Below are 23722 nucleotides of genomic sequence, written 5' to 3'. Positions count from 1 at the left end.
TATACGTGGTTTCCTACTAAGAGGGAGTACCCATTAACCTAGACGACGGTTGATTCATAGAGTTTATGTACGAACATTTTTTTACGAATTATCTCACCAAGTTCAAAAAAACATGTTTCTGGAGGTATTTCATGCCTGCTCCTTGTTGAGGGGCCCGACAGGAGAATGAAGAGAGTAAAAAAATTCAAATTATGTTTACAATATTTGTTAAATACACAACGAACATTTGGATCGTTCGTATAATTATATCGATTCATCTACCTTTCTTCATTATACCGTACTTTTTAGTCCGTCCATTCTGACTTTCTGAGTGTGGTATTTATGACGAGTCTTTTGGTGTTCATAAACAAAATATATGAAGCAGGATATCAGCTCAAATTTAACGAGCAAAAATACGGCAGCTGTTCGAGAATTTTTAAAAAATGACCTTTTGGCCAAGATTTGAAATATTATAATCTTTTTAATTTTACGCTTTATTTGGCCTTTGTTTTTCTTACTTATTTAAAGCTGAATTTATAATAAATAAAATAAATAAATAAGAGGATACAGACAAAAGAAATATTTGACCAACGGCATATTTCGAACAATCGTGCAAATGCTCACAGAACTAGCATAGGATACATTCATTTTTCACAGAAACGAATTCATGAATATTATTATTATTATTTTCAGTAACAGCATGCATGGATCAATCCAGCATAGGTGCTTTCTGAATCCTAGGGATCAAGTTGAAGCTGGTTAATAAACAAAGAGCACAACTCATCACTTAAAGGCGTTATATGGTTGAACAAAAAACACAACTCGGTCACTTAAAGGCGTGGTACAAACTGTATTTACAGCAGAAAACCCGAGGAAAAATTAGCGTTGTGGAAAGAGTGACAGTATACATTTGTGATACCATTCTCACAATCAAAATCAATATATACAAACATTATTATATGCACGTTCAATATAACGGTTAGCAAACAACAAAGCGAAGCACCGGTGGAGCTAAAGATACCTCAAGATCTTCTTCCTTTTCTTTTTCTCAGGAGTTTCATGGACTTGAGCCTTCATGCCATAAGTCTTCACCTGGAAATTTTCAAAGGCCTCAGATACTGCCTCCACCTGCGAGATTTTTCGGGGACAAAAATGAATAAGGTGAAGGGTGAATGCAAAATTGTTAAGGTTCTTAGTTGAGGATATGGTTTCCCATTCATTACCAGGTCAGGTTTCTTTGAGTAAACTCTCACGATCGTATCTTGATAAAATGTGGGCAGCAAATGGCTGATCCGATCATCTTTAACAGCAAATTTCTCATCGCTCTCAAAATCCTGACAAGGCCAGAAGACAAACATCATGCATACAGCAGTACATTTAAACTTATGTGAAATCAAATTTGAGCAATTTTTTTACGGAGCATGGGAAATGGGATTTTTTTATTATTTTGTGAGATTCAGGAGGAATTTTCAGTGGGAGATTAAAATTTCTAAGTGGCTGCAACCAGTTTTCCACATGTTGGGCAACTACTGCTGCTGCTCGCCCCCTAGAACAATTCAAAGCTGGTTGTGGCGACATAGGAAAAGCTTGCAACTAAACCAGCATAATTATGAGGAAAATATTTTTCTATTGAAAAGAATTACTGCTGGTTTAATTATTCTTTTGATCAGAATCACTTTCTAGCTTAGCAAGAAGCGAAGAGAAAGACATTGTTGTGATGATGTAAGAATAAAATTTTCCAAATACATTAATGCACGGTAAAAAATCACAAACACTAACATTTTGAAAGCTTGTGAATATAATAGTACCTTGAAAAAGCTGATGCTGGTGAAGGGAGCACAGGAACAAAGGAAAGGAAAAGTTATTTCAACGATCGCATGAGTTCACCGTCTGAGAGAGTCGGCAATAATCTTTTGCAATATCTGATTATAGTACCTTTCAAGTGGATTATTTCTTCCTTGGGTCAGATCTATTTTTACATTGCTCACCACAATATCTTCCTCGTCTATGGTTTGCCTGCTGGAATTCTACATCAAAAGCTAATCAATCAACAACACTATTGATCCTCCCGATTGAATGTTAATTGAACTATCGTCAGACCTGTGAACAAACTATATCTTTAGGAGTGATATTTTTAAAGTAATCCAGCTTTTCCTTCGGAACAGCGAACTCATTACAAAACTGCAAAAACATTTTGAGAAGATAAGTACAGCATCACATGACATAAATCACACAGCCAAGGTGATGCAGTGATAAAAAAATAATATATATATAGATAAAAGACTTTAAAGAAGCAAAAGGCATCACGGGAGAGTGTTTCGTTAAGGATGAACAAAACTTTTGAATAAAATGGTGTGTAATTCTTTTTTAAAAAAATAAGAAAAAAGAACATATAAAATTTTAATGTCCTTTCACCCCTGATTTCATCCCTATGTACCCGATAAAGATCCCTTCTCCTGATGCGGAGGACCAGATCTCGAGATTCCTTCAGATCTTGGCAGGAAGAAGTTTCAATTGTTTTCAATATTGAGTCATCTAACTGCAGTTCATAATGAATGGACAACATAAGCAATCAAACAACATTTAAGAAGATTATATCAGTAAATTAATCAACAATATCCCACGGGACCTTCCAGTATAGAGCTGGTTCGTCAATGTAGGATGAAATACGTAGAATATCATTTGCTTTTGTCAGGGCATCAACAAACATGAGTTCGATTGCCTGAAAAGGACCAATTATAAAATTGTTTATTCCAGATCAAATTTATAACCTTAGGGTAAAATCTCTTGGCACAAAAACAATTATAAAAGTAATCAGGCACCTTTACTTTTGCATGTGTATAGACTGTGCGATGCAGATCTGCCCGAGCAGCAAATAGTTTGTGGATGGTAAGATCTGAATGTATGCTCAAACATAAGATAGTCACATATGCAACCACTAAAATACTGCAATTAAAATAAATACTGACACTCCTTAGCACGATAGCATATCTCATCATCAATCACTCGCATGGTTTCTAATACCCTGCAATTAGTGGCAGCATAGTTAGGGCACTATTTTGATTTGAGCATGTTAACTTCAGAATAATATTAGAGCCAACTGCAATAGGAAATGTTGCATGGCTTTGGTTTATTTGAAATTAATAAATTGGTATAGTATGAATTTGATGAGCTTTCTGAAGTATCAAGCATGTACCTTTGAAACTGAAAATTGCAGCCAAGACCACAGGCCCTGGAGTCTCGAACAATGTAATCAAACCTGAAGATACGTGGTAGTTTAGTCCAAGAAACTGCTAAAATTACATGACATTTTCATTGTTATACTTCTTTAATCGTTATGCTGTTGAAACTGATCTAAATGCAGATGGAGACATACTTGTCAACATCAATGCCATTGCGTCCATTAGCGACAATGTCGTACAAGAAAAGCTTTTCCTTGAAACTCTACGTAATAACAAATTTGGTATTGCAATGAAAAAAAGGAGCATGAATACGTAAATTTTTACGAAGGCAATTCCATTGTATGACTTACTTTCGATGTACAATTCTCGGAGGCAGTAATCATTTCCTGAGAACAAGAGAGAGAATCAATAAATTAGCAGAATATACCGTGGTTCATGAACTTTGAAATTTTAGGTAGTAATAAATTCTATCTTTAAGAATGAACCTAGTGAACATATTGAGCAAAACCAACAATCAGCGATCAGACCTTCACTTTCTTAAGACTTTCTGATTCAATATCAATGTTATGTTCATCAACAACATAGTCTATCATCTTCAGAGACATCTCTTCATGAGACCTGAAAAGGTTATTCAAAATTTAGTTTGCTAAGTATTTACTGCGGAACATAGATCAAGTGTCTCAGTACCAACCTGATATATACAGTACATATGCTGGTTGAGAAAAGCTCTATGCAAACTGAATTCTGATTCTTTAGTAGTAATAAAAATCATATTTCACATTAAATCTTCTTAGATGTTTAGGGTGTCTAAGAATTCGAATAGAAAAAATAAAAATTACACTAACCAATTTAAGATAATGAAACTCATATTTTCCTCCTATGCAAAAGAGGAACGCAAAAAGATGACTTCATGACAAAATGGCTTGTTAAATCAAATGTTTTACCAATAATTCAGGTATGTGAATATTTCTGAAAGTAACTTTTAGATAATTTTATACTATTTATCAAGTAAATCAATTTAAACAGAAGAAATCTTCAGATATCATAAGCAACATCTTTTTTCCAAGCATTATGGGATGTTGATTATCCACACCAGGTTTTGTTAGAACTATGGAGTTAAAAATTAAACCAAAAAACCAGACATATTTATTTAGCATGTTAGCTATATTAAACCCCTGTTTCTTTATGGCTTACGTACATATTGCATTCAAGTGGCACAAGGTTAAGGAAATAATTCCCCACATCCTTCATTGATAAACCAATACCAATAGCAGATGACAAATGCATATCCATAAACTAATCAAATATGCAAAGAGAAGATAGTTCATGTTGCAAACATTGTTAAAGAGACAATAGAAGTTATAATACTAATTATCTAATAACCATGTCAGGTCACTGAGAACCCTTGGTAGAAACTCGCGCTCAAACGTGTGGCTGAATGGCCCATGACCCACATCGTGGAGTAAACCTGTATGCATAATTAGCAAAGGAAACAAATTATTAGAGTCATCACTGGAACAAGGTGAATGTCCGTCGATCAATTAGATTTACCTGCAAGTTTTACTGTTTGTATGTCAAACCGATCAATACCAAGCTCCAAGCCCTACAAAGATTACAAGCATAAAGCAGCATTCTCGGTTATATGTTCACAACCGCATTGATCTGACCATGAAGCATTACTTGATAGGTTTTCAATCTGTTTATGGCTTCACTAGCTAGCCAATAAACCCCAAGGGAGTGCTCAAACCTAGAGTGCACAGCTCCTGGATATACCATGTATGATAAACCTGGAGAAAAATGCGTAAGTTGATTACGGATCTCAATGCTACTTATGTATTTGCAATATATGAACGAAACAGATCTCAAGTTGAGTGATAATGGACCAATTGAGCATTATGCCATAGCCAAGATATTTTCAATTTTTTATCCATTCGTACTATCCCATTTCGAAAGAAACTATAATTCACAGTGGTAAAGTCAGAAACTAAATCTGTTTGTTGATATGAGCATTGAGACCAGAATCACCACTCCCTAAACATAATATGAAGACTAAGATAAACCAGTTTCCAAAAACGAATCGAAGCATGACAATTGGTATAAAGTGTGTGAACTTCATCCCAACTTTGCACATTCAATGGTTCCATCCTTTGAACTCATTATTTTATTTATTTAATTTTTAAAATGTAGTGCAATCAAATGATTTTTAACACTAAATTCCAAGTTCATAAAGTAAGAGATTCCAAACTCACCTAGCTGCTTCAGATCACGAAGTCTGCATCAGATTAAGGAACACGACAGAAAATAAGTTTAGATGGAATCAAAAAGAAAAATAACAATGAAAAAACATTCAACTTAAAGAGAAAATAACAATTCAACTACAGAAAAAGGGTGACTTGCCTCTGAAACTGTTCCGTGTCAATAAACTTCAAAGAGAGCTGAATGCAGTGTGAAAAAAAAATATGGATGAGAAATAAATGATAGCAAGTAATAAATGAACGTTGTAATTAAATTTTCAACTGATGACAAAGTAATAAATAAGCAAATATGAAACGATGCAGTTTTATCCATGCTTCACTCTGTTTTCATTGATGACCTTTCATACTTTTATTACTCAAACGTCATCAGACGATCAGACTACTGTTGGGGAATTACACCCCGAAGCGATGCCAACCACGATGATAATAGTACCCAAAAATTGCGGAATAAAATAACCAACAAGAACACAAAGATTTACGTGGTTCACCCAATATAGGCTACGTCCACGGAGCACTGCAACTTTTATAACCGGAAGAAATATTACAACAAGTGTATACACCAATACACTCAATATTTCTCACACTCCCAACCCGAGTATACCGAGAAAATAATTTCTCTAACTCACACAAGAGAATTCCCGCACTCAAGAAAAAAATACACTCTTTTTTTTTTTGCACTCTCTATTTATCAAAGCTAAAAAGCTTTTGATTTTGGGATACAATAACTGAAGGAATTGAGCTCTATTTATAACTAATTCCCTCCAGCAATTTCTGTAAACTTTCCGATGTGGGATATCAATATTTTGAATTTTTTATTTACGTGGGGCCCGCTTTTACCTAACATTTCTCCCACTTGAAGACTTGATTTCAATCATGTCTTCACATCATCATTGCAGCAGCTCATATCTCCTCATTTATTCTTGCAGTCCAACTGAAGTTGAACACAACTTCAGTTTGTCAATGGTTACCGTCTTCGTGAGCATATCGGCTGGATTTTTACTTCCAGGAATCTTCTCCAGCATCAAGACTCCATCTTCCAGCACTGATCTGATGAAATGGTACCTAACCTGTATATGCTTTGTCCTAGCATGATAAACAGGATTTTTTGCTAAATGAATAGCACTCTGACTGTCACAGTATAATGTGCTATCTTCAAGCTTCTGACCCAATTCCTCCAGAAAGGATTTCAACCATATCATCTCCTTGCTAGCTTCTGTAACTGCAACATACTCAGCCTCAGTAGTCGAAAGCGCAACAATCTTTTGCAGCTTAGACACCCAGCTTACAACTGTACCACCTAATGTGAACACATATCCAGTAGTACTTTTCCTGCCATCCAGGTCACCACCCATATCGGCATCGACAAAACCCTGTAAGCCAAATTTTGATCTCCTGAAGCATAAAGAACAACTAGCAGTACCTTTCAAATACCTGAGAATCCACTTAACTGCTTCCCAGTGTTGCTTTCCTGGATTACTCATAAACCTGCTCACAACTCCCACTGCATGTGCTATGTCTGGTCTTGTGCACACCATTGCATACATGAGGCTTCCGACAGCAGAAGCATAAGGAACCTTATTCATATAAGCCTGCTCCTGCTCCGTCGATGGTGATTGTGCTTTGGTTAGTTTGAAATGACTAGCCAAAGGAGTACTCACAGATTTAGCTTCATCCATATTAAATCTGCTAACCACCTTTTTCACGTACTCTTCTTGAGATAACTTCAAGAATCCATTCACCCGGTCTCTGAAGATCCTCATTCCAAGGATTTGCTTTGCAGCACCCAAATCCTTCATGGCAAATTCCTTTGATAAATCTTTCTTGAGTTTATCAATTTCTTCCAGACAAGCTCCAGCTATCAGCATATCATCTACATATAGCAGTAGTATGATATAAGAACCGTCAAACTTTTTCACATAACAGCAGTGATCAGCTTGACACCTTAGGAATCCATTTTCACTCATGAATCCATCAAACTTCTTGTACCACTGTCTTGGAGCTTGTTTGAGACCGTACAAGCTCTTCTGAAGTTTGCACACCATTCTCTCTTTTCCCCGTACTTCAAAGCCCTGTGGCTGCTTCATATAAATTTCTTCATCTAGGTCACCGTGAAGAAACGCAGTCTTTACATCCAACTGCTCCAAATGTAAGTCTTCCTTCGCCACTAGTCCAAGTACAGTCCTGATAGTGGTTAATTTAACCACCGGAGAGAAAATCTCGGTGTAATCAATTCCTTCCCGTTGTTGGAAGCCTTTTACAACAAGTCTTGCCTTGTACCGCTTGCTACCATCATGCTCTTCTTTTAACCGGTACACCCACTTGTTATGTAACGCCTTTTTGCCTTGCGGAAGTTCTGTCAACTCCCACGTCTGATTGGATGACAGTGAATCCATCTCATCTTCCATGGCCAACTCCCACTTGGTTGAATCATCATTTTGCATTGCCTCTTCATAAGTCTCCGGTTCACCTTTGTCTGTCAGCAAAATATAGTGAAGTGCAGGGGAGTATCTATCAGGTGGTCTAATGGTTCTCAAAGATCTCCTGAGTTCAATCACCGGAGTTTGTGGGTCATCATCTTGTGCAGTTTCTTCTTCATCTTCCTGGTTACTGGTTTTCGATTCATTCACAGGAATGTTTGTCAATGGCACTTCATCAGTCTTCTCGACTTCAGGACATTCATCTCCAGCTCCAATGTCTGACTTGTCCTTGTACAGAAGTTTCTCATTAAAGATTACATCCCTGCTCCGAATGATCTTCCGATTTTGGTCATCCCAGAAACGATAACCAAACTCATTATCTCCATAACCAATAAAGAAGCACTTCTTTGATTTCGGATCAAGTTTTGTTCTGCTTGCTGAATCAATATGAACATAGGATAGACATCCAAACACTTTCAAGAAAGAAAGGTTTACTTCTTTGCCGCTCCAAACCTCTTCGGGTATTTTGTAGTCCAGTGGTACCGAAGGTCCTCTGTTGATCAGATATGCTGCAGTGTTAACAGCATCAGCCCAGAATGATTTTGGCAATCCAGAATGCAATCTCATGCTCCTTGCGCGTTCATTCAAGGTCCTGTTCATCCTTTCAGCTACACCATTCTGTTGAGGTGTACCAGGAATGGTTTTCTCCATCTTGATCCCGTTCTGTGCACAATATTTCTTGAACTCATCATCTTCATATTCTCCACCATTGTCAGACCGTAAGCACTTCACCTTCAAGTTGGTCTCATTTTCCACCATGGCTTTCCACCTTTTAAAGGTCTCGTAAACATCAGATTTATTTTTCAGAAAATAAACCCAAACTTTTCTACTCGAATCGTCAATGAATGTGACATAGTATCTCGAGCCTCCAAGGGATGTCACAGGAGATGGTCCCCATACATCAGTATGAACCAGCTCCAACTTTGCTGCTTTCGGTTCTCTACCGCCTTTTGAAAAGCTCACCTTCTTCTGCTTTCCAAAGATACAGCTTTCACATAGTTGGTGTTCAACAGTCTTTAATTCTGGTAGCTTTCCTTTTGACACCAACATCTTCATTCCCTTCTCACTCATGTGTCCAAGTCTATAATGCCATAGACTTGAATTGGCTCCAGCATCCACAGCTGCTAATGTGTCTCTGCAACTGGAAGTCATATACAATGTTCCAGTTTTCTTTCCTCGAGCAACAATCATGGCTCCTTTGTTCACTTTCCAGGAACCATCACCGAAGGTCACATTGTGGCCTTCATCATCGAGCTGTCCCACCGAGATCAGATTGCGTGTCAAATTTGGTACATGTCTGACTTTGTTGATTTTCCAGACAGATCCATTTGACATCTTCATCCGTACATCACCCATACCAACAATTTCCAAGGGTTTTCCATCAGCCAGGAAAACTTTTCCGTAATCGCCAGCGATGTAATTATCAAATACATCGCGATCACCAGTGGTATGAAACGAAGCTCCCGAGTCCATAACCCAAGAATCAACAGGGCTTTCCATGGATAATAGCAGAGCATCATGTACTTCATCAGTGACAGCATTGGCATTATTTTTCATTGATCTGCAGTTCTTTTTCAGGTGACCAGTCTCACCACAGCTCCAGCACTTCATATTCTTTTCAGAGATGTTTTTGTCTTTTCCATTTCTTGACTTGGATCTACCGCGCCATCGGTTGGAACTCCTTTCACCACTCCTGCCTCTTCCTCTGTTATCAAGATTTAGAGCAGATCTCGATGATGTTGCTTCACCCGAGTCTTTCCTGCGAACTTCTTCAGCTAGGATTTGATCTCTAACATCATTGAGTTGTAGTTTTCCTTTTCCAACAGAGTTGCTAACCGCTGCCCGCATCGGTTCCCAAGTTTCTGGTAAAGACGCCAGAAGAATAAGTGCACGAATCTCATCATCAAATTTGATGTCCACCGATGTCAGCTGGGAGACAATCGTGTTGAATTCATTTATGTGTTTTGCCACCGAAGCACCTTCTCCCATCTTCAAGTTGAATAACTTCTTCATGAGATGTACTTTGTTGTTTGCTGATGGCTTCTCGTACATGTCTGACAGAATGGTCATCATCTCCTCCGTGGTTTTGGCCTCCGCCACGTTATGCGCCACGTTCTTTGTTAGGGTCAATCGTATGACACCTAAAACCTGTCGGTCAAGGAGCTCCCAATCATCATCCTCCATCTTTTCCGGTTTCTTTCCTGATAGAGGTTGATGGAGCTTCTTACTGTACAGATAATCTCTTATCTGTAACCGCCAGAACGAAAAATCTGTTCCATCGAACTTGTTGATTCCTGGTCCCGATCCATCATCTCCGGCCATCACTTCTCTAGCCTTAGCAAAAACTCTAAAAAATCTTTTCTGATGTGGAAGATCAGACAAAGCTGCAACCACAGAGCATACTCAGAATTCTTAAGAATTTTCACAACAAGGCTCTGATACCAGTTGTTGGGGAATTACACCCCGAAGCGATGCCAACCACGATGATAATAGTATCCAAAAATTGCGGAATAAAATAACCAACAAGAACACAAAGATTTACGTGGTTCACCCAATATAGGCTACGTCCACGGAGCACTGCAACTTTTATAACCGGAAGAAATATTACAACAAGTGTATACACCAATACACTCAATATTTCTCACACTCCCAACCCGAGTATACCGAGAAAATAATTTCTCTAACTCACACAAGAGAATTCCCGCACTCAAGAAAAAAATACACTCTTTTTTTTTCTATGCACTCTCTATTTCTCAAAGCTAAAAAGCTTTTGATTTTGGGATACAATAACTGAAGGAATTGAGCTCTATTTATAACTAATTCTGTCCAGCAACTTTATCAACACAACCGACGTGGGATTGAGAAACCAAGTTTTAATATTATATTTGTGTGGGCCCCTCCACTTGCCTAACAACTACATCTGGAGGTTTACAACTCCGAATATTAAATCAAATCATCAAACTAAAAATCACAAGAAATAACCGATTTAAGATATTTTCCTGAAAACTACAATCATTCAATTAAATACACAAATACTTAAACACGTAATACCGAGAGGAACTTCACTATCGTTACCATTCGAACGATAACATTACAAATCAAATCGAGTTTTCAAAAAGAGTTTGCTGATACACATGCGATGCATCAATTCATCGTGATACCGCAATTACACTACCTGCGTCCATACGAATAGCGCCGGACGAAGTTTACTTCACAATTCAAAGCAAAATATACAAATTCCAATTCCTCTCCTCAAAAAGAAAAAAAAATTTCAAGCTCAATGAAACGAACAGTATCCAAGCATGTAACGAAAAATGGAGGTGAATTAGAGAAATACAGGATCGAGATATATGTTGCCGTGGACATTATCGTGGATGTGCTTCGAGAACCTTCGATCGGCCGATGATATTCCGAAGAAGTTGCTCCCGAATTCGTCGTCGCGGTACGTAGCTCCCATGCTGTTTTTCCTGAAAATTAAAAATCAAACTCGACGACGAGATAAATCCAAGTTTTGTAAAAATTTCAGAGAGAGGAAGTTTTGAAGTTTAGAGAGAGAGAGAGAGATAGAGAGAGAGAGATGGCAGTTAGTGTCCGAGCCTGGAGAGGGAGCATATTTATTTATACTGGAATCTGGATACCGATGAACTGCGGAAATGACAAACTCAAGTGTTGCCGCCAAAAGTTGTCGTTCCGACTTCCGCCTACTCGCCAGTGTTAGCGAGTGATTTCACGTAGGAGCAGATGTATTTAGGTTTCTCCTTCTATGTGCTAAATATCGGTCGAATTTTCACAATTTTTTACGGTTGTCCAAAAATAATTGTTATTTAAATATAATTTTCAAATTTTGTTTTCTCAAATATATTGGTCAGGTTTTGTCTTTAATAGCATCTTTCTTTATTTTTTATTAATATATTCATATTCATTTTGAAAAACGCATCACTATTTTTCAAATAAACTAAATATGACGAAAATAAAAAATGTATTTGAAAACTGTGTTTTTACAATAAATTTTTAATTTGTGCGAAAAAAGAAAACAAATTTATTATTTAGGACGAAAAGAGTATAATGTAATATTTTTATCATTCACACAAAGCAAAAACAGTCAAATTAATTGGATATGTTAACCTATTTTGGATCTCGATATTTTAGCTGGTCAAACTCAGGTCTTACGGCAATGAATTTGTATTTCTGGATTTTTGTTCTTATTACGTCGGAGACAATGTTGCGGCCGAAATCAGACCATGTTGATAGGACATTAGATTTTGGTGGTTGATAGGACATTAGATTTTGGTAACATAGAACTGGAAATGTCCATGCGTCTGCTATCATGTCAAGCAAAATAAAACTAAAAAAAATGCACAATTATAGGGAAGTAAACGAACTAAAATGTTTGAGAGCTATTTAAAACTTGATTTGATTATAAAAAAAAACTCGTGTGAATTCGATTCATATCAAGCCAAGTTGGAGCTCTATTTCGAGATTGACAATTTAATCAAACAAATCTCAAGTCTATGGATATTCATTCGGCTCGTGAGCTCGCAAACATATTCGTTAATAGGCTCGCAAGCTCGAACTCGAGCTTACATATATTTTATTATAATATTCATTTATTACAATTTTTTGGGCAATCAATGATCTGCAATTTTTTTATTTACAATATTGTTGGCTATTATTCTCTTTCATGTAAATTGACAATAATTGTCATTGAATGTTTCTACTTTTTTAGTCATCTTTAATTTGACTAAAAAAAATTATCGACACACTGATTAAAAAAAATTTTGATTGAATGTTATCATTTATTTTCAATTTATAATAATAATATTTTTGACAATAAATCATTTTTTTACTGACTCTTATGACACATATTTTAATATTTCATATTAGCTCATAAATATAATAAGCACAAATAAATTACTAATGTCATATTGATATCATCTCCAGAAAATAATATATTTAATGTTCTTAATTATTTAAATACTTCATGGGATAATTTGTGTATCCTTCTTTTGAGAAAAATTCATTGCATTTATAAAGTTTAAATATTAAATATAACTTTATAGTAAAATATTTTAATTTGGAAACTGACTTCATTTTATGAAAAACAATACTTATTCCTCCAATTATTATTTTTTATAACCCAAAAGAGTTAATATTTTTCTTATCTTCTTCATCTCACTATAAAAAATTATAAAAACAAAAAAAAAAAATCATGTATAGAAAAATATTTATATTTATTGTTTTTCTTATCAATATATTTTGTTATATGTGAAAATATACTCTGCTTTGTTGTCTTAATCGGCATATATCGTTGACATATTAAAATGTGATATACATATATATAAGAATTTTCAAATTCAATTTATTCACAACGACTTTTCATAACAAAGACCAACTCAAAATAACGAAAATTTGGATTCATAATTATTTTAAATATCGTATAAAAATAATAGTTGAAATTTTTTTTTGACCTTTCAATTGCAAATATAGTGATAAATGCACGTAGGTGCACTATTTCACCGTAGCGAACTCAATTTCCTTTAAGCCAAAATTCAATTTTCGGTGTGTTAGTTCAGAAATATATGAGCCAAGCTAAGCAATCTCATCTTAAACCAAAACATCAACAAGCTGAAAACAATATTTTTCCTCGTAATAATTTGTTGTACAACCTTATTCAACTCAAATCAGCTTGTTCAAATAAGAAATGAAAAAATAAAAAGATATAATTAGAGGAAGTTTTCCACTGACCTTGTACAAATCACTGGATTGAAATTCGCTGATGAACAGAAACTCTGTGAACTAATTTTTTTTCCAAATAATATAATAAATTGGGCCCTTACGTCAATGTTATTAAATTTGTTTACCAAAATAACAAATTTTGTTTGAGATATTTTAATTTAAATGTAATTTTGTTTATGTTATTTAAATAAATAAATAAACCAAATCATATTGATAACAAGAATAAAAATAAATGATTGTAGTAACGGTGTTAAAAAATTTAAATTAATATATATGTTTTGTTATAAGATAAATAATATTTAAACTTGGATATATGGTAGAAATTTACTTTAAAAAATATAATAATAAAAAGCAAAATGATTTAGTACAATTATTGACTGAAAATATCTATTTTAATTAAGATATTATAATCATATTATTAAAAATCAGAATTATATATGATCAGTCGTAGGAGAAAAAAGTTTTAATTCCTTGACAATATTGCATGAATAATTCGGATAATTATAAAAAATTAATTTCATGTTAACTTAAAAATCGATGATCCCCATATGCATTTATGTACCACTGTTACAAGTATGTGTGTACAAAAGATAAAAATATAATTAACATATTTAAATTTAAAAAAATACTAGATAATAGATCACTTGTTATTAGGAAAAAAGAAGAATAAATAAATTCTCGTATATTTAAATTCGAACAAATCTACTTTATTGGATTTATTGATAGGATTTATTAGAAAACAAGAATTTTTACATATAGATCAATCCTATATATTTTCTTGAAAAAAAAAATCTGAAATCCATACGACATTAGATNTAATCTACCGTCTATATATATATATGTATATGGGTACTTTTGTACGTGACTACAAACTTCAAAGATCCAGGTATGTTTCCTTCTTTTTTGATTCACATATTTCTATCAACTTTGAAGATCATTAGTTCTTCTTTCACAGTTTGATGAATATGCGTTTATAAACAATATTATTTGTTTTCACAAATGAGTAGTCAATCATATATTGACATATATAGTTTATGTTTTTTTGTTTCTTGTTTTCAGATATTTCACAAGAATAATTTGAGTTCTCATGGACCAACTTTTAAATCAAGATGGTACTCCACTTTTCCCGAGAGGGTCTTACTTCGTCCCCAGTGACGAAGATCTCCTCTTCTACTTGAAAAAAAAGATCAATGGCGAGGCCGTTCCATATGAATTTATCCCTAGCACCAACGTCTACAAGAATGATCCACAGGAGTTGACTGGTACTACATGAATGCAATTCTATTCGTTTAATTTAGTTTTACCACTATTAATTAAATCAGATTTTTGGACGAGTAGCGGATTAAATTCTATAAATAATTAATTATGAAAGTGAGTCCAAATTAATAGGCACGTACAATATATGTATTGCATAATCTAAGTTAATTAGCTAGTTTAAATATTATTATTATATAATGTTTAATTTGTGTTTTTTGGATTAATTCATATTAATGGGTGCAATATTAAGTTTAATTAGTTTCGGTAATTTTTATTTTCTTGGGCCCATCCAATGTTATATATTTAATTATAATTTAAATATATTGCACGCAGAGACATATCCGAGTCTGGGCAAAAACGATTGGTACTTTTACTCTCCAAGAGATCGAAAGTATTTAAATGGAAACCGACCGAACAGAACAACTGGTACCGGGTACTGGAAGGCCACCGCAGCTGGTAAACCTATATATGATAGTAACAACGTCTGTATTGGATCCAAGAGATCTTTAATCTTTTACGAAGGGAATTCTACAAAAGGCAAGAAAACTAGTTGGCTCATGCAAGAGTATATGATTACACAGCCCGTGGTACAACACAAAGCCACTAATGACATGCTGGTAAAAAAAAATGTTTCGATTGATCTTTTACAATATTTGATGCTATATTTTCTATCATATATGTTAAATTGTGTTTGTTCCTAATTCTTGCAGTTAGACAAATGTGTTTTGTGTCGGATTTACAAGAATTCCCGTCGGTATACAAAAGGTGAAGAAGATTTTGCTACAATTTCTTGTCAAATTGAAGAACATGAAAATAACAAGTCTTTTGAAAGTGAGAACCATGGACAACAGACTCTGAATCTTCAAAGACAGCAAGACATTGATCTTTTGGTGCAACAGCCGAATAATATAATGATGCAGCAACATAATTTTTCAAGGCCGACAGATCAAATTGGTGGACCACTCCCATATACTTTTGGGAGTACTTCAGACAATACCGACCAAATATATAATATGGAGAATTTGGAAAACGCTTTTTTGGTTGACCCTGAACCTGATGCAGCACAAAGTAACGTCAGTTTCACTCTTTGCACATTAATGGATTCTTTTGGACCATCGGCCTACAGCATGGATGATCTTTGGGAAGAACTTTCAAATGAGAAGAACCAATTTTCGGACAGAAAGGAACAAATCTAGATGATTTAGAGTAGTCTTTTTGAGATATGAAATATGATAATTTGTAATCGTACATAACGATGGAACTAGTTATTTTCCCTTGGTGTCAATTAACTGTGGGGTACTCTTTTTCCTCTTCGTAGGTTTTTTCCTTTAGGTTTTTCTACGAAGAGGTTTTAACGAGGCCCATCGCAGGAACCTCGTGACTTTCCGGGTTGTGGACTGCATGAGTTACCAACTTTTTCTCTGTTTCATTTATATGACATCTGTTTTTTAAAAAAAATACCGATGGAGCTAACTTGTAGTTTCTGTTAACCTCTTCTATTTGGCAAGATTTATATGAGTTTGTTGTGTACACTTGATTCTGATGGCACGCTTCTTATGGGGACAACATTTGAAGAAGAAAAGGAGTAAAATAAGTTAAAATATCAGAAGCTTCTAAGCAGACATTTAACTACTATTTATCAGTTTCACATTCACATTCTGAAATGTTCTCATTATAACGAAGTAGCACAAACATAACATCTTCCCATGGAGAGAAAAGTGTGGATAAAATCTTATGCGTTACGTCCACCTATGAAACATGATAAGTTATTCTTGCACAAACTGTCCAAAAGACAACGCACAAAAAAAGGCATGTTCAAGCTACAGCCTCCAGTGCAGCTTGAAATTTAGCTGGAACTTTAAACAGGGGGGCCTGGATTTCACCCGGCTCGCCAAGCTGGCCGCAGGCAGCCATCCGATCATCGCCTCTACTCATTCTTAGAAAAACAACGCACCCTGCTTCAGCAAGTACATTTCTAAACTCTATCATCTTCTCTTCTTTTGTTGGCTTAAACTGTGATCCACAATGAGGATTGAAAGAAAGGAGATTGATCTTGCACGGAATTCCTCGGACAAGTTCGATTAATCTCTTTGCATCATCAATACTGTGTAAAGAAACGGTAAAAGTTTATTGAAACATGGAAACTCCAGAGAAAAATATGAATGGCACTCAAAGGATACACGACCTGTCATTTACTCCACAAAGCATTACATATTCGAACAAGACCTTGTAGTCGTGTTTAAAACTAAGCTCTTCTCGAAGGGTGCCCAGAAGCAAGCTGAGGTTATACTTCCGGTTTATCGGCATGACCCAATTTCTAACCTGGTTAGTTTCTCCCATTTGGTTAAGAATCATCAACCAGTAAATTCGTCTTGAAAGAGAATGAGACCGAGAGCACGCACCTCATCTGTTGTAGCATTTAAGCTGACAGCTAATGCACAGTTTGATTCTTTCAGTACACGTCTTATTTGAGGAACTAGCCCGCTGGTTGAAATGGTAACCTTACGAGGACTGAATTGAAGGCCTTGATTGTCAACCATAATGTCTGCAGCTTTAATAACATTCTCGATGTTGTGAAGTGGTTCGCCCATTCCCTAAGTCAGGGATATATTTGACAAATGATTTTGTGAGAAGTACAATACTGATGTTTTAAAGTAAAATCCTCCCAATATTAATGCGAACTTGTTGGAAATATTAATATGGATGGAAAATGACAAAGGTATTCAAATCACGAGAGCAAGGAAAAAAATCCTTACACAAAGGACTAATCTATTAAGTCGGGGAGCCACTCTAATTTATAAGTCACTCCACAGCCTGTGTATCCGACATAGGACATGAGACATTGCTTACCTCTTGAAGCGCGTAGAAGCCTACTTTGGTCAACTTGCACTTGCTAACATTTAGCATATGTACTTTATTCCATTTTATAATGTGAAACAGGTAACATTTAATGACACTAATAGCCCTTTCCTAAGTTGCTACTTCCATTGTGCCAGTTCTCAACAATAACAATAGCCTTTCCCAAGTTGCTACTTTCATTGTGCCAATTCTCAACGATAACACCAAGATAGACAATAAGTACAAATAGGGAAATCCGAACCCAATACATGTCTTAGGCTAACACTCTCTCAAACATATAAATCGCTCCGCAGTTTCTGGTAGAGCCAATACGAAACATGCAATTTACCAACTTCTTGATCCACGGGGCCATTAGATATGACAGATAAATACAAGCAACTCCAAACCATAAACTTACCATAAATACAACGTTTGTAATGGTGCCTACTTCCTGAGAAAGCAAGCGCCTTGCAAAAACAGCCTGCTCCACAATCTCAGCAACAGACAAATTTCTTTTCAATCCCATTCTGCAATACAAATCAATGGAAGTATCTTAGTCACGGTATTTACTACAAGAAAGCTATCCACTTCCCCAAAAGCAGGAGCTTATATTGAAACGAGACCAAAGCAGAGGTTCCTAGTACTTAAAGAAACAAGGGTGAATTAAAAATAGAAAAATGAATTGAAAAAAATAGAAAAATGAATTGAAAATGATTGGTTTTGATGGTCTTGCCTTCCAGTGTAGCAAAATTGGCAATTCATGGCGCAACCCACTTGACTGGAAACACACACTGTATTTCTGCCCCCGCGGCAAGGAATCACAACAGTTTCTATCACCAGTCCATCTTCCAATGTAAATAAAATCTGTAACCTCCTGTGTGTTCCAAATAAATGTGACAGTTCTCGAAAAGTTTTGACATATAGGACCGTAATCCTACAAGCAAGAAGCTATACAGAAATTCAAAGGTATCGAAACAGCTTAAAAGATTGCTTTACCTTCTTGGTTCCATCCGATGCTGTGAGCATATCCTTCAAATGCAATGTCTTGAAATCTGCATGTTCGCTCAACATCCTCTTCAAATCCTTATTCAAACCTGGCAGCGGAAAGTGAAATTTCAGTGTCAAAAGTAGCAAAAGAACGGGGCACCATTAAAAATATGTACTGCCGTTCTTGATGGAAGGATCCTTAAACTTTGTTCGGTTTTGAGAAAACAGCTGCACGATAGTAGATATAGGAAAACCTGATGAAAGACTCTTGAGGGGGAAAATACTGAAATTATTATTTTTTCACCAAATTTTGAGTATTGTTAACTCTTCAAAAAAGAAAAATACAAGCCACCTAGAAATCATTTCCCCGATAATGTTCTTTCACAAGGATTGCTAATATGGTCCCCCGTTCCCATCTGCTCAAACTATGAAGCAAAACTACAAGAGGCGGTGTCACAACTAATATTCCGGCATGGAACGTGGGTCACAAGTAATCTAGCCTAGAAAGAGAGAGAGAACAACCTTCTAATTCTTCATAGTTGTGAACCCAAAGATTATTTCCATAAAGGCGTTTCCATAGCATCATGGCCTGAGCAGGTCTATAGCCATGAGACTGAACCCATTTCTGTTACATCAGGCAACAGAAAATGAGCAGCAATAACAGTGATAAAAATTGATCTCTGAAAAAAACTGAGAGATGACGTTGAGTTATTATAGTTCTATGTCTGCAAATTAACTTAATAATAGTTAGACTGGTATTCCTCTTTGCCATTTATATAATTATAGATCAAAATAAATACTGAGTGAGGCAAAAGGAAGGTCATATGATAAATAGAATAAGCTTACACTGAAAAAGTTCATCAGCGTCTAACAACATCTAAGATTGCTTACAAACAAGGTCCGAATCAGAAATTTGATCCATGAGCAATAGTTTGAGCGTATAAGACTTAAGTTGTAGAAAAATTACATATAATGTTGGTTCCCTGGTAAGGAGAGACGTCTATGCTGCCAAGGGAAAGTATCGAGGGGCCTCTGGACTATCAGCTGCTCCCCAGGACGGATGATATCGTTAAGGTAGTTTTTGGAATAGAACTTCCTAACTCATAGAAACACAATTTTCCCATTTTTAGGGAGGTAAAAACCCTACGACTCCACTCCTGCTTGGAACACAGTCAAACATTCATCTCACAAGGGGGCAAAAAGGCAGCTTTAGCCAGTGGCCCTGAATAAAAAATTAAAACTTCATACTTGATCTTCTAAAAGTTCAGATTTTTCTCAATATACTATACAATCTACTAATAAAGTGTGCCTCGATCTCACGAAATGGAGCTTTTAAAGTTAATTCCTACAACCAAGTTTGTCAAGTAGTTGCCTCTCTCGCATTGAAAACCATAAGATCACTCCCATGCAATGCTCCAAAGATTTCCTCTCTCGCATTGAAAGCATAAGATCACTGCCATGCAATGCTCCAAAGAAACCAACTTGAAAGACGAGAAGGTAAAAAACAACAATTAAGAAGAAATGCGAGCTAACGGTTATGGAGTGAAATACCTCAAGTTCAGGATATTTCATCCCTTTTAACAAAACCTTAGAGCCCTTCATCGGGATTTGACTGTTCTCCTTAGAACCTAAACACAATGTAAAACATATTAATCTCGAAAGGGCCGAAAGCCCAGTTCAATAATTGAAAATCTAAAGAAGAACAGGTATAAATCAAGTATTATTTACACTTAAATAAGTATACATAGAGAGGGATTACCTGAAGAAGTGGGAGAGGACTGACACGTGACGGCCCGGGACATTGAGAGAGAACGGCCATGAGAACAAGAACGGGGAGCAATAAAGAGAGAATGGAAGGATGTAGGAGGGATCATTGAACGGAGGACTTGCAGCTGTCGCCTAATCCACGGGCTTCCGCCGCCGCCGAGGCGGCCGAGGCTAATCTCCATCAGTAGTCGAATCAGAATGCTTCCAAGCAAATTATCAAAAACTAAACTTTGTAAATTGTTTATGAACTTATTAAATAAAATAAATACCCCCAAACATAAGCGTTTGTAGTCCAACGGTTAGGATAATTGCCTTCCAAGCAATAGACCCGGGTTCGACTCCCGGCAAACGCATTTTTGTTTTCTCCAATTTTTTTTGTATTATGTCAAAGTACGATTTAATCAACTGACAAATAGGTATCTATATTATACATAGATAAGATTTAACAAAACTGGCTACCAAAACGCACACGATTTAAAATTTTTTTATATATAAGACAGTCTCATAGATCAATTTTGTGATATGAATATTTTATCTGGATCACTCATGGAATATTATTACTTTTTATTGTAATATAAGTATGGTTGATTCGTCTCACGAATAAAAGTTCGTGAGATCGTCTCAAAAGTGAAACGTCCACCACTCTTTAACTTAAAAATCCTAATAATTTTTTTTCTTTTAAAATGGATCATAGAATTCGAAATTCATAATTAAAAAATAACTTAATATTTTCATAATCCAAATATTAATTTAACATTTAAAATCTCCAGTGTATAAAAATCATTAACTCGTTAATTACCAAAAATACTACGTCGACCTTTAACATGATCAAAAATAACTTCAAAATAAAACTTGAAAATCTCTAATAAATCATTATCAAAATCTTTATTTTAAAACTTCAATTATCAAGCTAATGCGAAAAATAAATGTCACTCGCGAGTGTACTGCCAGCTTCGATCCATTCAAGCTTCAGCGCCTCCCTCAACCTCATCCTCACCTGCAACATTCAAACATAGTGAGTCTAATGACTCAGCACGTTCTAAATATGAGTAGCAAATAATACATATACAAGCACATGCATTAAAAATAATATTTTTATTCAAAATAAGCTAGCATAAATTTGTAAGCATAATTTAATCATAAATCGTCAAATCATAAAGCTTTACATCATTTATCGTCTTGGGTGAAGTTTGATCCTTGAAAGTGACTAGTTGTATCATCTGGTCGACTGATCAGTCTTAACTCAACATTGCACATGGGAATGGGCACTAGTCATCGATGTAAATGGAAATACGATCATTGGGTTCCCTTTGGTGCCTTCTCCCGTAAACGGGCTCTCTCTGAGTCCTTCTCCCTCGCGATATTCTCAAAAATCATAAATCGTATCCCTTATGTCACAATAAATTCACATCCTTCAAAATATTTTTTCGTTTTCTTTCTAATCATAAAATATCGTGTCATTTCCACATTTGAAAAATAGCATTTTAACAATAAAAATTGCACAACTTTATCATAAATCATAAAATCACATATTTTCATCGTAAACATTTTAAAATATCATTTAACATGCGTTATGATTCTTCGGGACACTGCCAGACTATTCGTACTACCCAGGACGTAAAATGAACATTTTACCTTTGGACTCTAAAATTCTCGATTTTGACTTTTTCTCACTTTTTTTGACTCAAGATTATCCCAAATAATTATTTAAATTTAAATTTGACTTCTAATATTTTTATTTGAAGTAAAACTCGAGCTTTTTGATTTAATTCATTATTTACTAAACAGTAAAGCGTTTTAATCCCAAATTAATTCAAAACCTAAAATTTTATTTCCAAACATTAAACTTAATATTTTCATACCTAAAATACCCTCATGAACTATGAATCGACCCCCGTGAACTACGGTTCGAGCCATCTCCTTTATTCTTAGCAATTTCAAACCCTAGGCCCTAATTAACGTTTTTATCCCAAAACCTTCGAACCATCCTCGAGCCACCTAGGACCAGACCACGTCCAGCCCCTCTTAGACCACCATGAACCATCCTGGACCAGCGCACCTAGCCCCTAGCCCAGCCATCACCAAATTCGAGCCCTAAATTCCCTAGAACCATTCGCCTCCCTAAAACCTCGAGCCACCACCGAACCACCCTGGACCTAACCCTTACCAGACTCTCCTGGGCTCTACCTGAACCCCTCTTGACCAGCACCGAGCCAACCCAAGTCCTAAGCCAAGCCGCGCGGTCTCCCTTCTTCCTCCCTACCATGTGAGCGCGGCCTCTTTCAAACCAGCCATGCCCAGGCCTGCATCAGCCCATCGGTCCACCCCTAGGACCACCCTGAACCTCTCTGATCCCAGCCTAGCCACCGAGCCCTCTCCTCCCTTGCCTAACAGTCCCCTGAGCAAACCTAGCCCTAAACCCTTGCTAAGGCCGCGGCTGCTCCCTTCTTCCTGCTTCCCCGAGTCCAGCCATGCTAGGACTCTTCCTAGCGTCGAGTCATGGATAGCACAGGTCCCTGACCAAGCCCTGGCACGGTTGTCCCCTTAACCGTCCCCTTAGAGCCAATCACACTTCCTTGAAACCCTAAGAAACCCTAGGATTGTCTTCCCTTATCCTTGCACGTTTCCAGCCTATGTTCTTCCATTAAACGACTCTTTTTATGACCCTTAAGCGTCCCTATTGGCAGCATGTCCTTAGAAATAATAAAGTGTTTCAAACAAGCGTAAAAGCTTTACTACTTTGAAAATAATCGTCAAAACGTTAACCAATTTGAACTCAAATATTTTTCATGGTGAAATACATAAAACATGGATATTATGATTTGAATGGTGCATCAAAAGAATTTATAGGCGTGCTTTTGCGTTTAAAACGCTCGAATATTCGATCGTTGGCGTGAGTTACGAAAAAAGACGAACGGGAGGCGAAGAATCCTTAAACTTTCGCTCTCCATATTTTCGAAAATTGTGTGTGTGTGGTGTATGGATTTTCGGCTGCTATGTGCTTAGAAAAACCCTATGATTTCTATTTTATAGATTTAAAATTTGCATGCTAATGGGCTTAGGTTTTGGGTCTTTGGGTTTAGAAACAATTAGGCCTGCTAATTCTAGTAAATTAGACCCAATAACACCTATTAAATTGCAAAATAAAAGTTTATAAAAATTAGTTTTCAAAAATAATACTTTTGATCTTTTAAAAGTCCCGCGTTTACCCAAAACCGTCTTCCCAGATAAAACCAAGCTCGTT

General features: G+C 36.0%; 2 protein-coding genes and 1 non-coding gene across 4 annotated transcripts; 1 reads left to right on the top strand and 2 right to left on the bottom strand.

Moving 5' to 3' along the window:
* Positions 1–789: 789 nt before the first annotated feature.
* LOC140964510 (uncharacterized) lies at positions 790–11613 on the bottom strand. The gene is made up of 19 exons (XM_073424349.1): positions 11231–11613; positions 5559–5596; positions 5411–5433; positions 4842–4948; positions 4713–4764; positions 4545–4629; positions 3689–3779; positions 3512–3547; positions 3356–3423; positions 3176–3238; positions 2949–3004; positions 2802–2875; positions 2609–2701; positions 2417–2518; positions 2080–2160; positions 1915–2006; positions 1788–1803; positions 1203–1313; positions 790–1107 (listed from the first exon to the last, which is right to left on the bottom strand). Exons 1-19 carry the CDS (start codon positions 11348–11350, stop codon positions 991–993), a joined length of 1425 nt encoding a protein of 474 aa, XP_073280450.1. The 5' UTR covers positions 11351–11613; the 3' UTR covers positions 790–990.
* Positions 11614–16477: 4864 nt separating this feature from the next.
* On the bottom strand, positions 16478–20691 carry LOC140964511 (uncharacterized). 2 transcript variants are annotated; one of them, XM_073424351.1, is made up of 9 exons: positions 20471–20691; positions 20263–20339; positions 19234–19336; positions 18721–18818; positions 18458–18588; positions 18143–18251; positions 17289–17480; positions 17072–17208; positions 16478–16990 (listed from the first exon to the last, which is right to left on the bottom strand). In XM_073424351.1, exons 1-9 carry the CDS (start codon positions 20658–20660, stop codon positions 16702–16704), a joined length of 1326 nt encoding a protein of 441 aa, XP_073280452.1. In that variant the 5' UTR covers positions 20661–20691; the 3' UTR covers positions 16478–16701. The 2 variants fall into 2 exon arrangements, with proteins under 2 accessions (XP_073280452.1, XP_073280453.1); XM_073424352.1 differs by having other exon boundaries at positions 20495–20691.
* A 68-nt stretch (positions 20692–20759) lies between these two features.
* Positions 20760–20831, top strand: TRNAG-UCC (transfer RNA glycine (anticodon UCC)). The gene has a single exon. It is a non-coding gene; the product is annotated as a tRNA-Gly (tRNA).
* Positions 20832–23722: the final 2891 nt, after the last annotated feature.

This window comes from Primulina huaijiensis, chromosome 18 (assembly GCF_012295235.1).
Source record: "Primulina huaijiensis isolate GDHJ02 chromosome 18, ASM1229523v2, whole genome shotgun sequence".
NCBI classification, from domain to species: Eukaryota; Viridiplantae; Streptophyta; class Magnoliopsida; order Lamiales; family Gesneriaceae; genus Primulina; species Primulina huaijiensis.
This window is presented reverse-complemented; position numbering and strand designations above follow the sequence as displayed.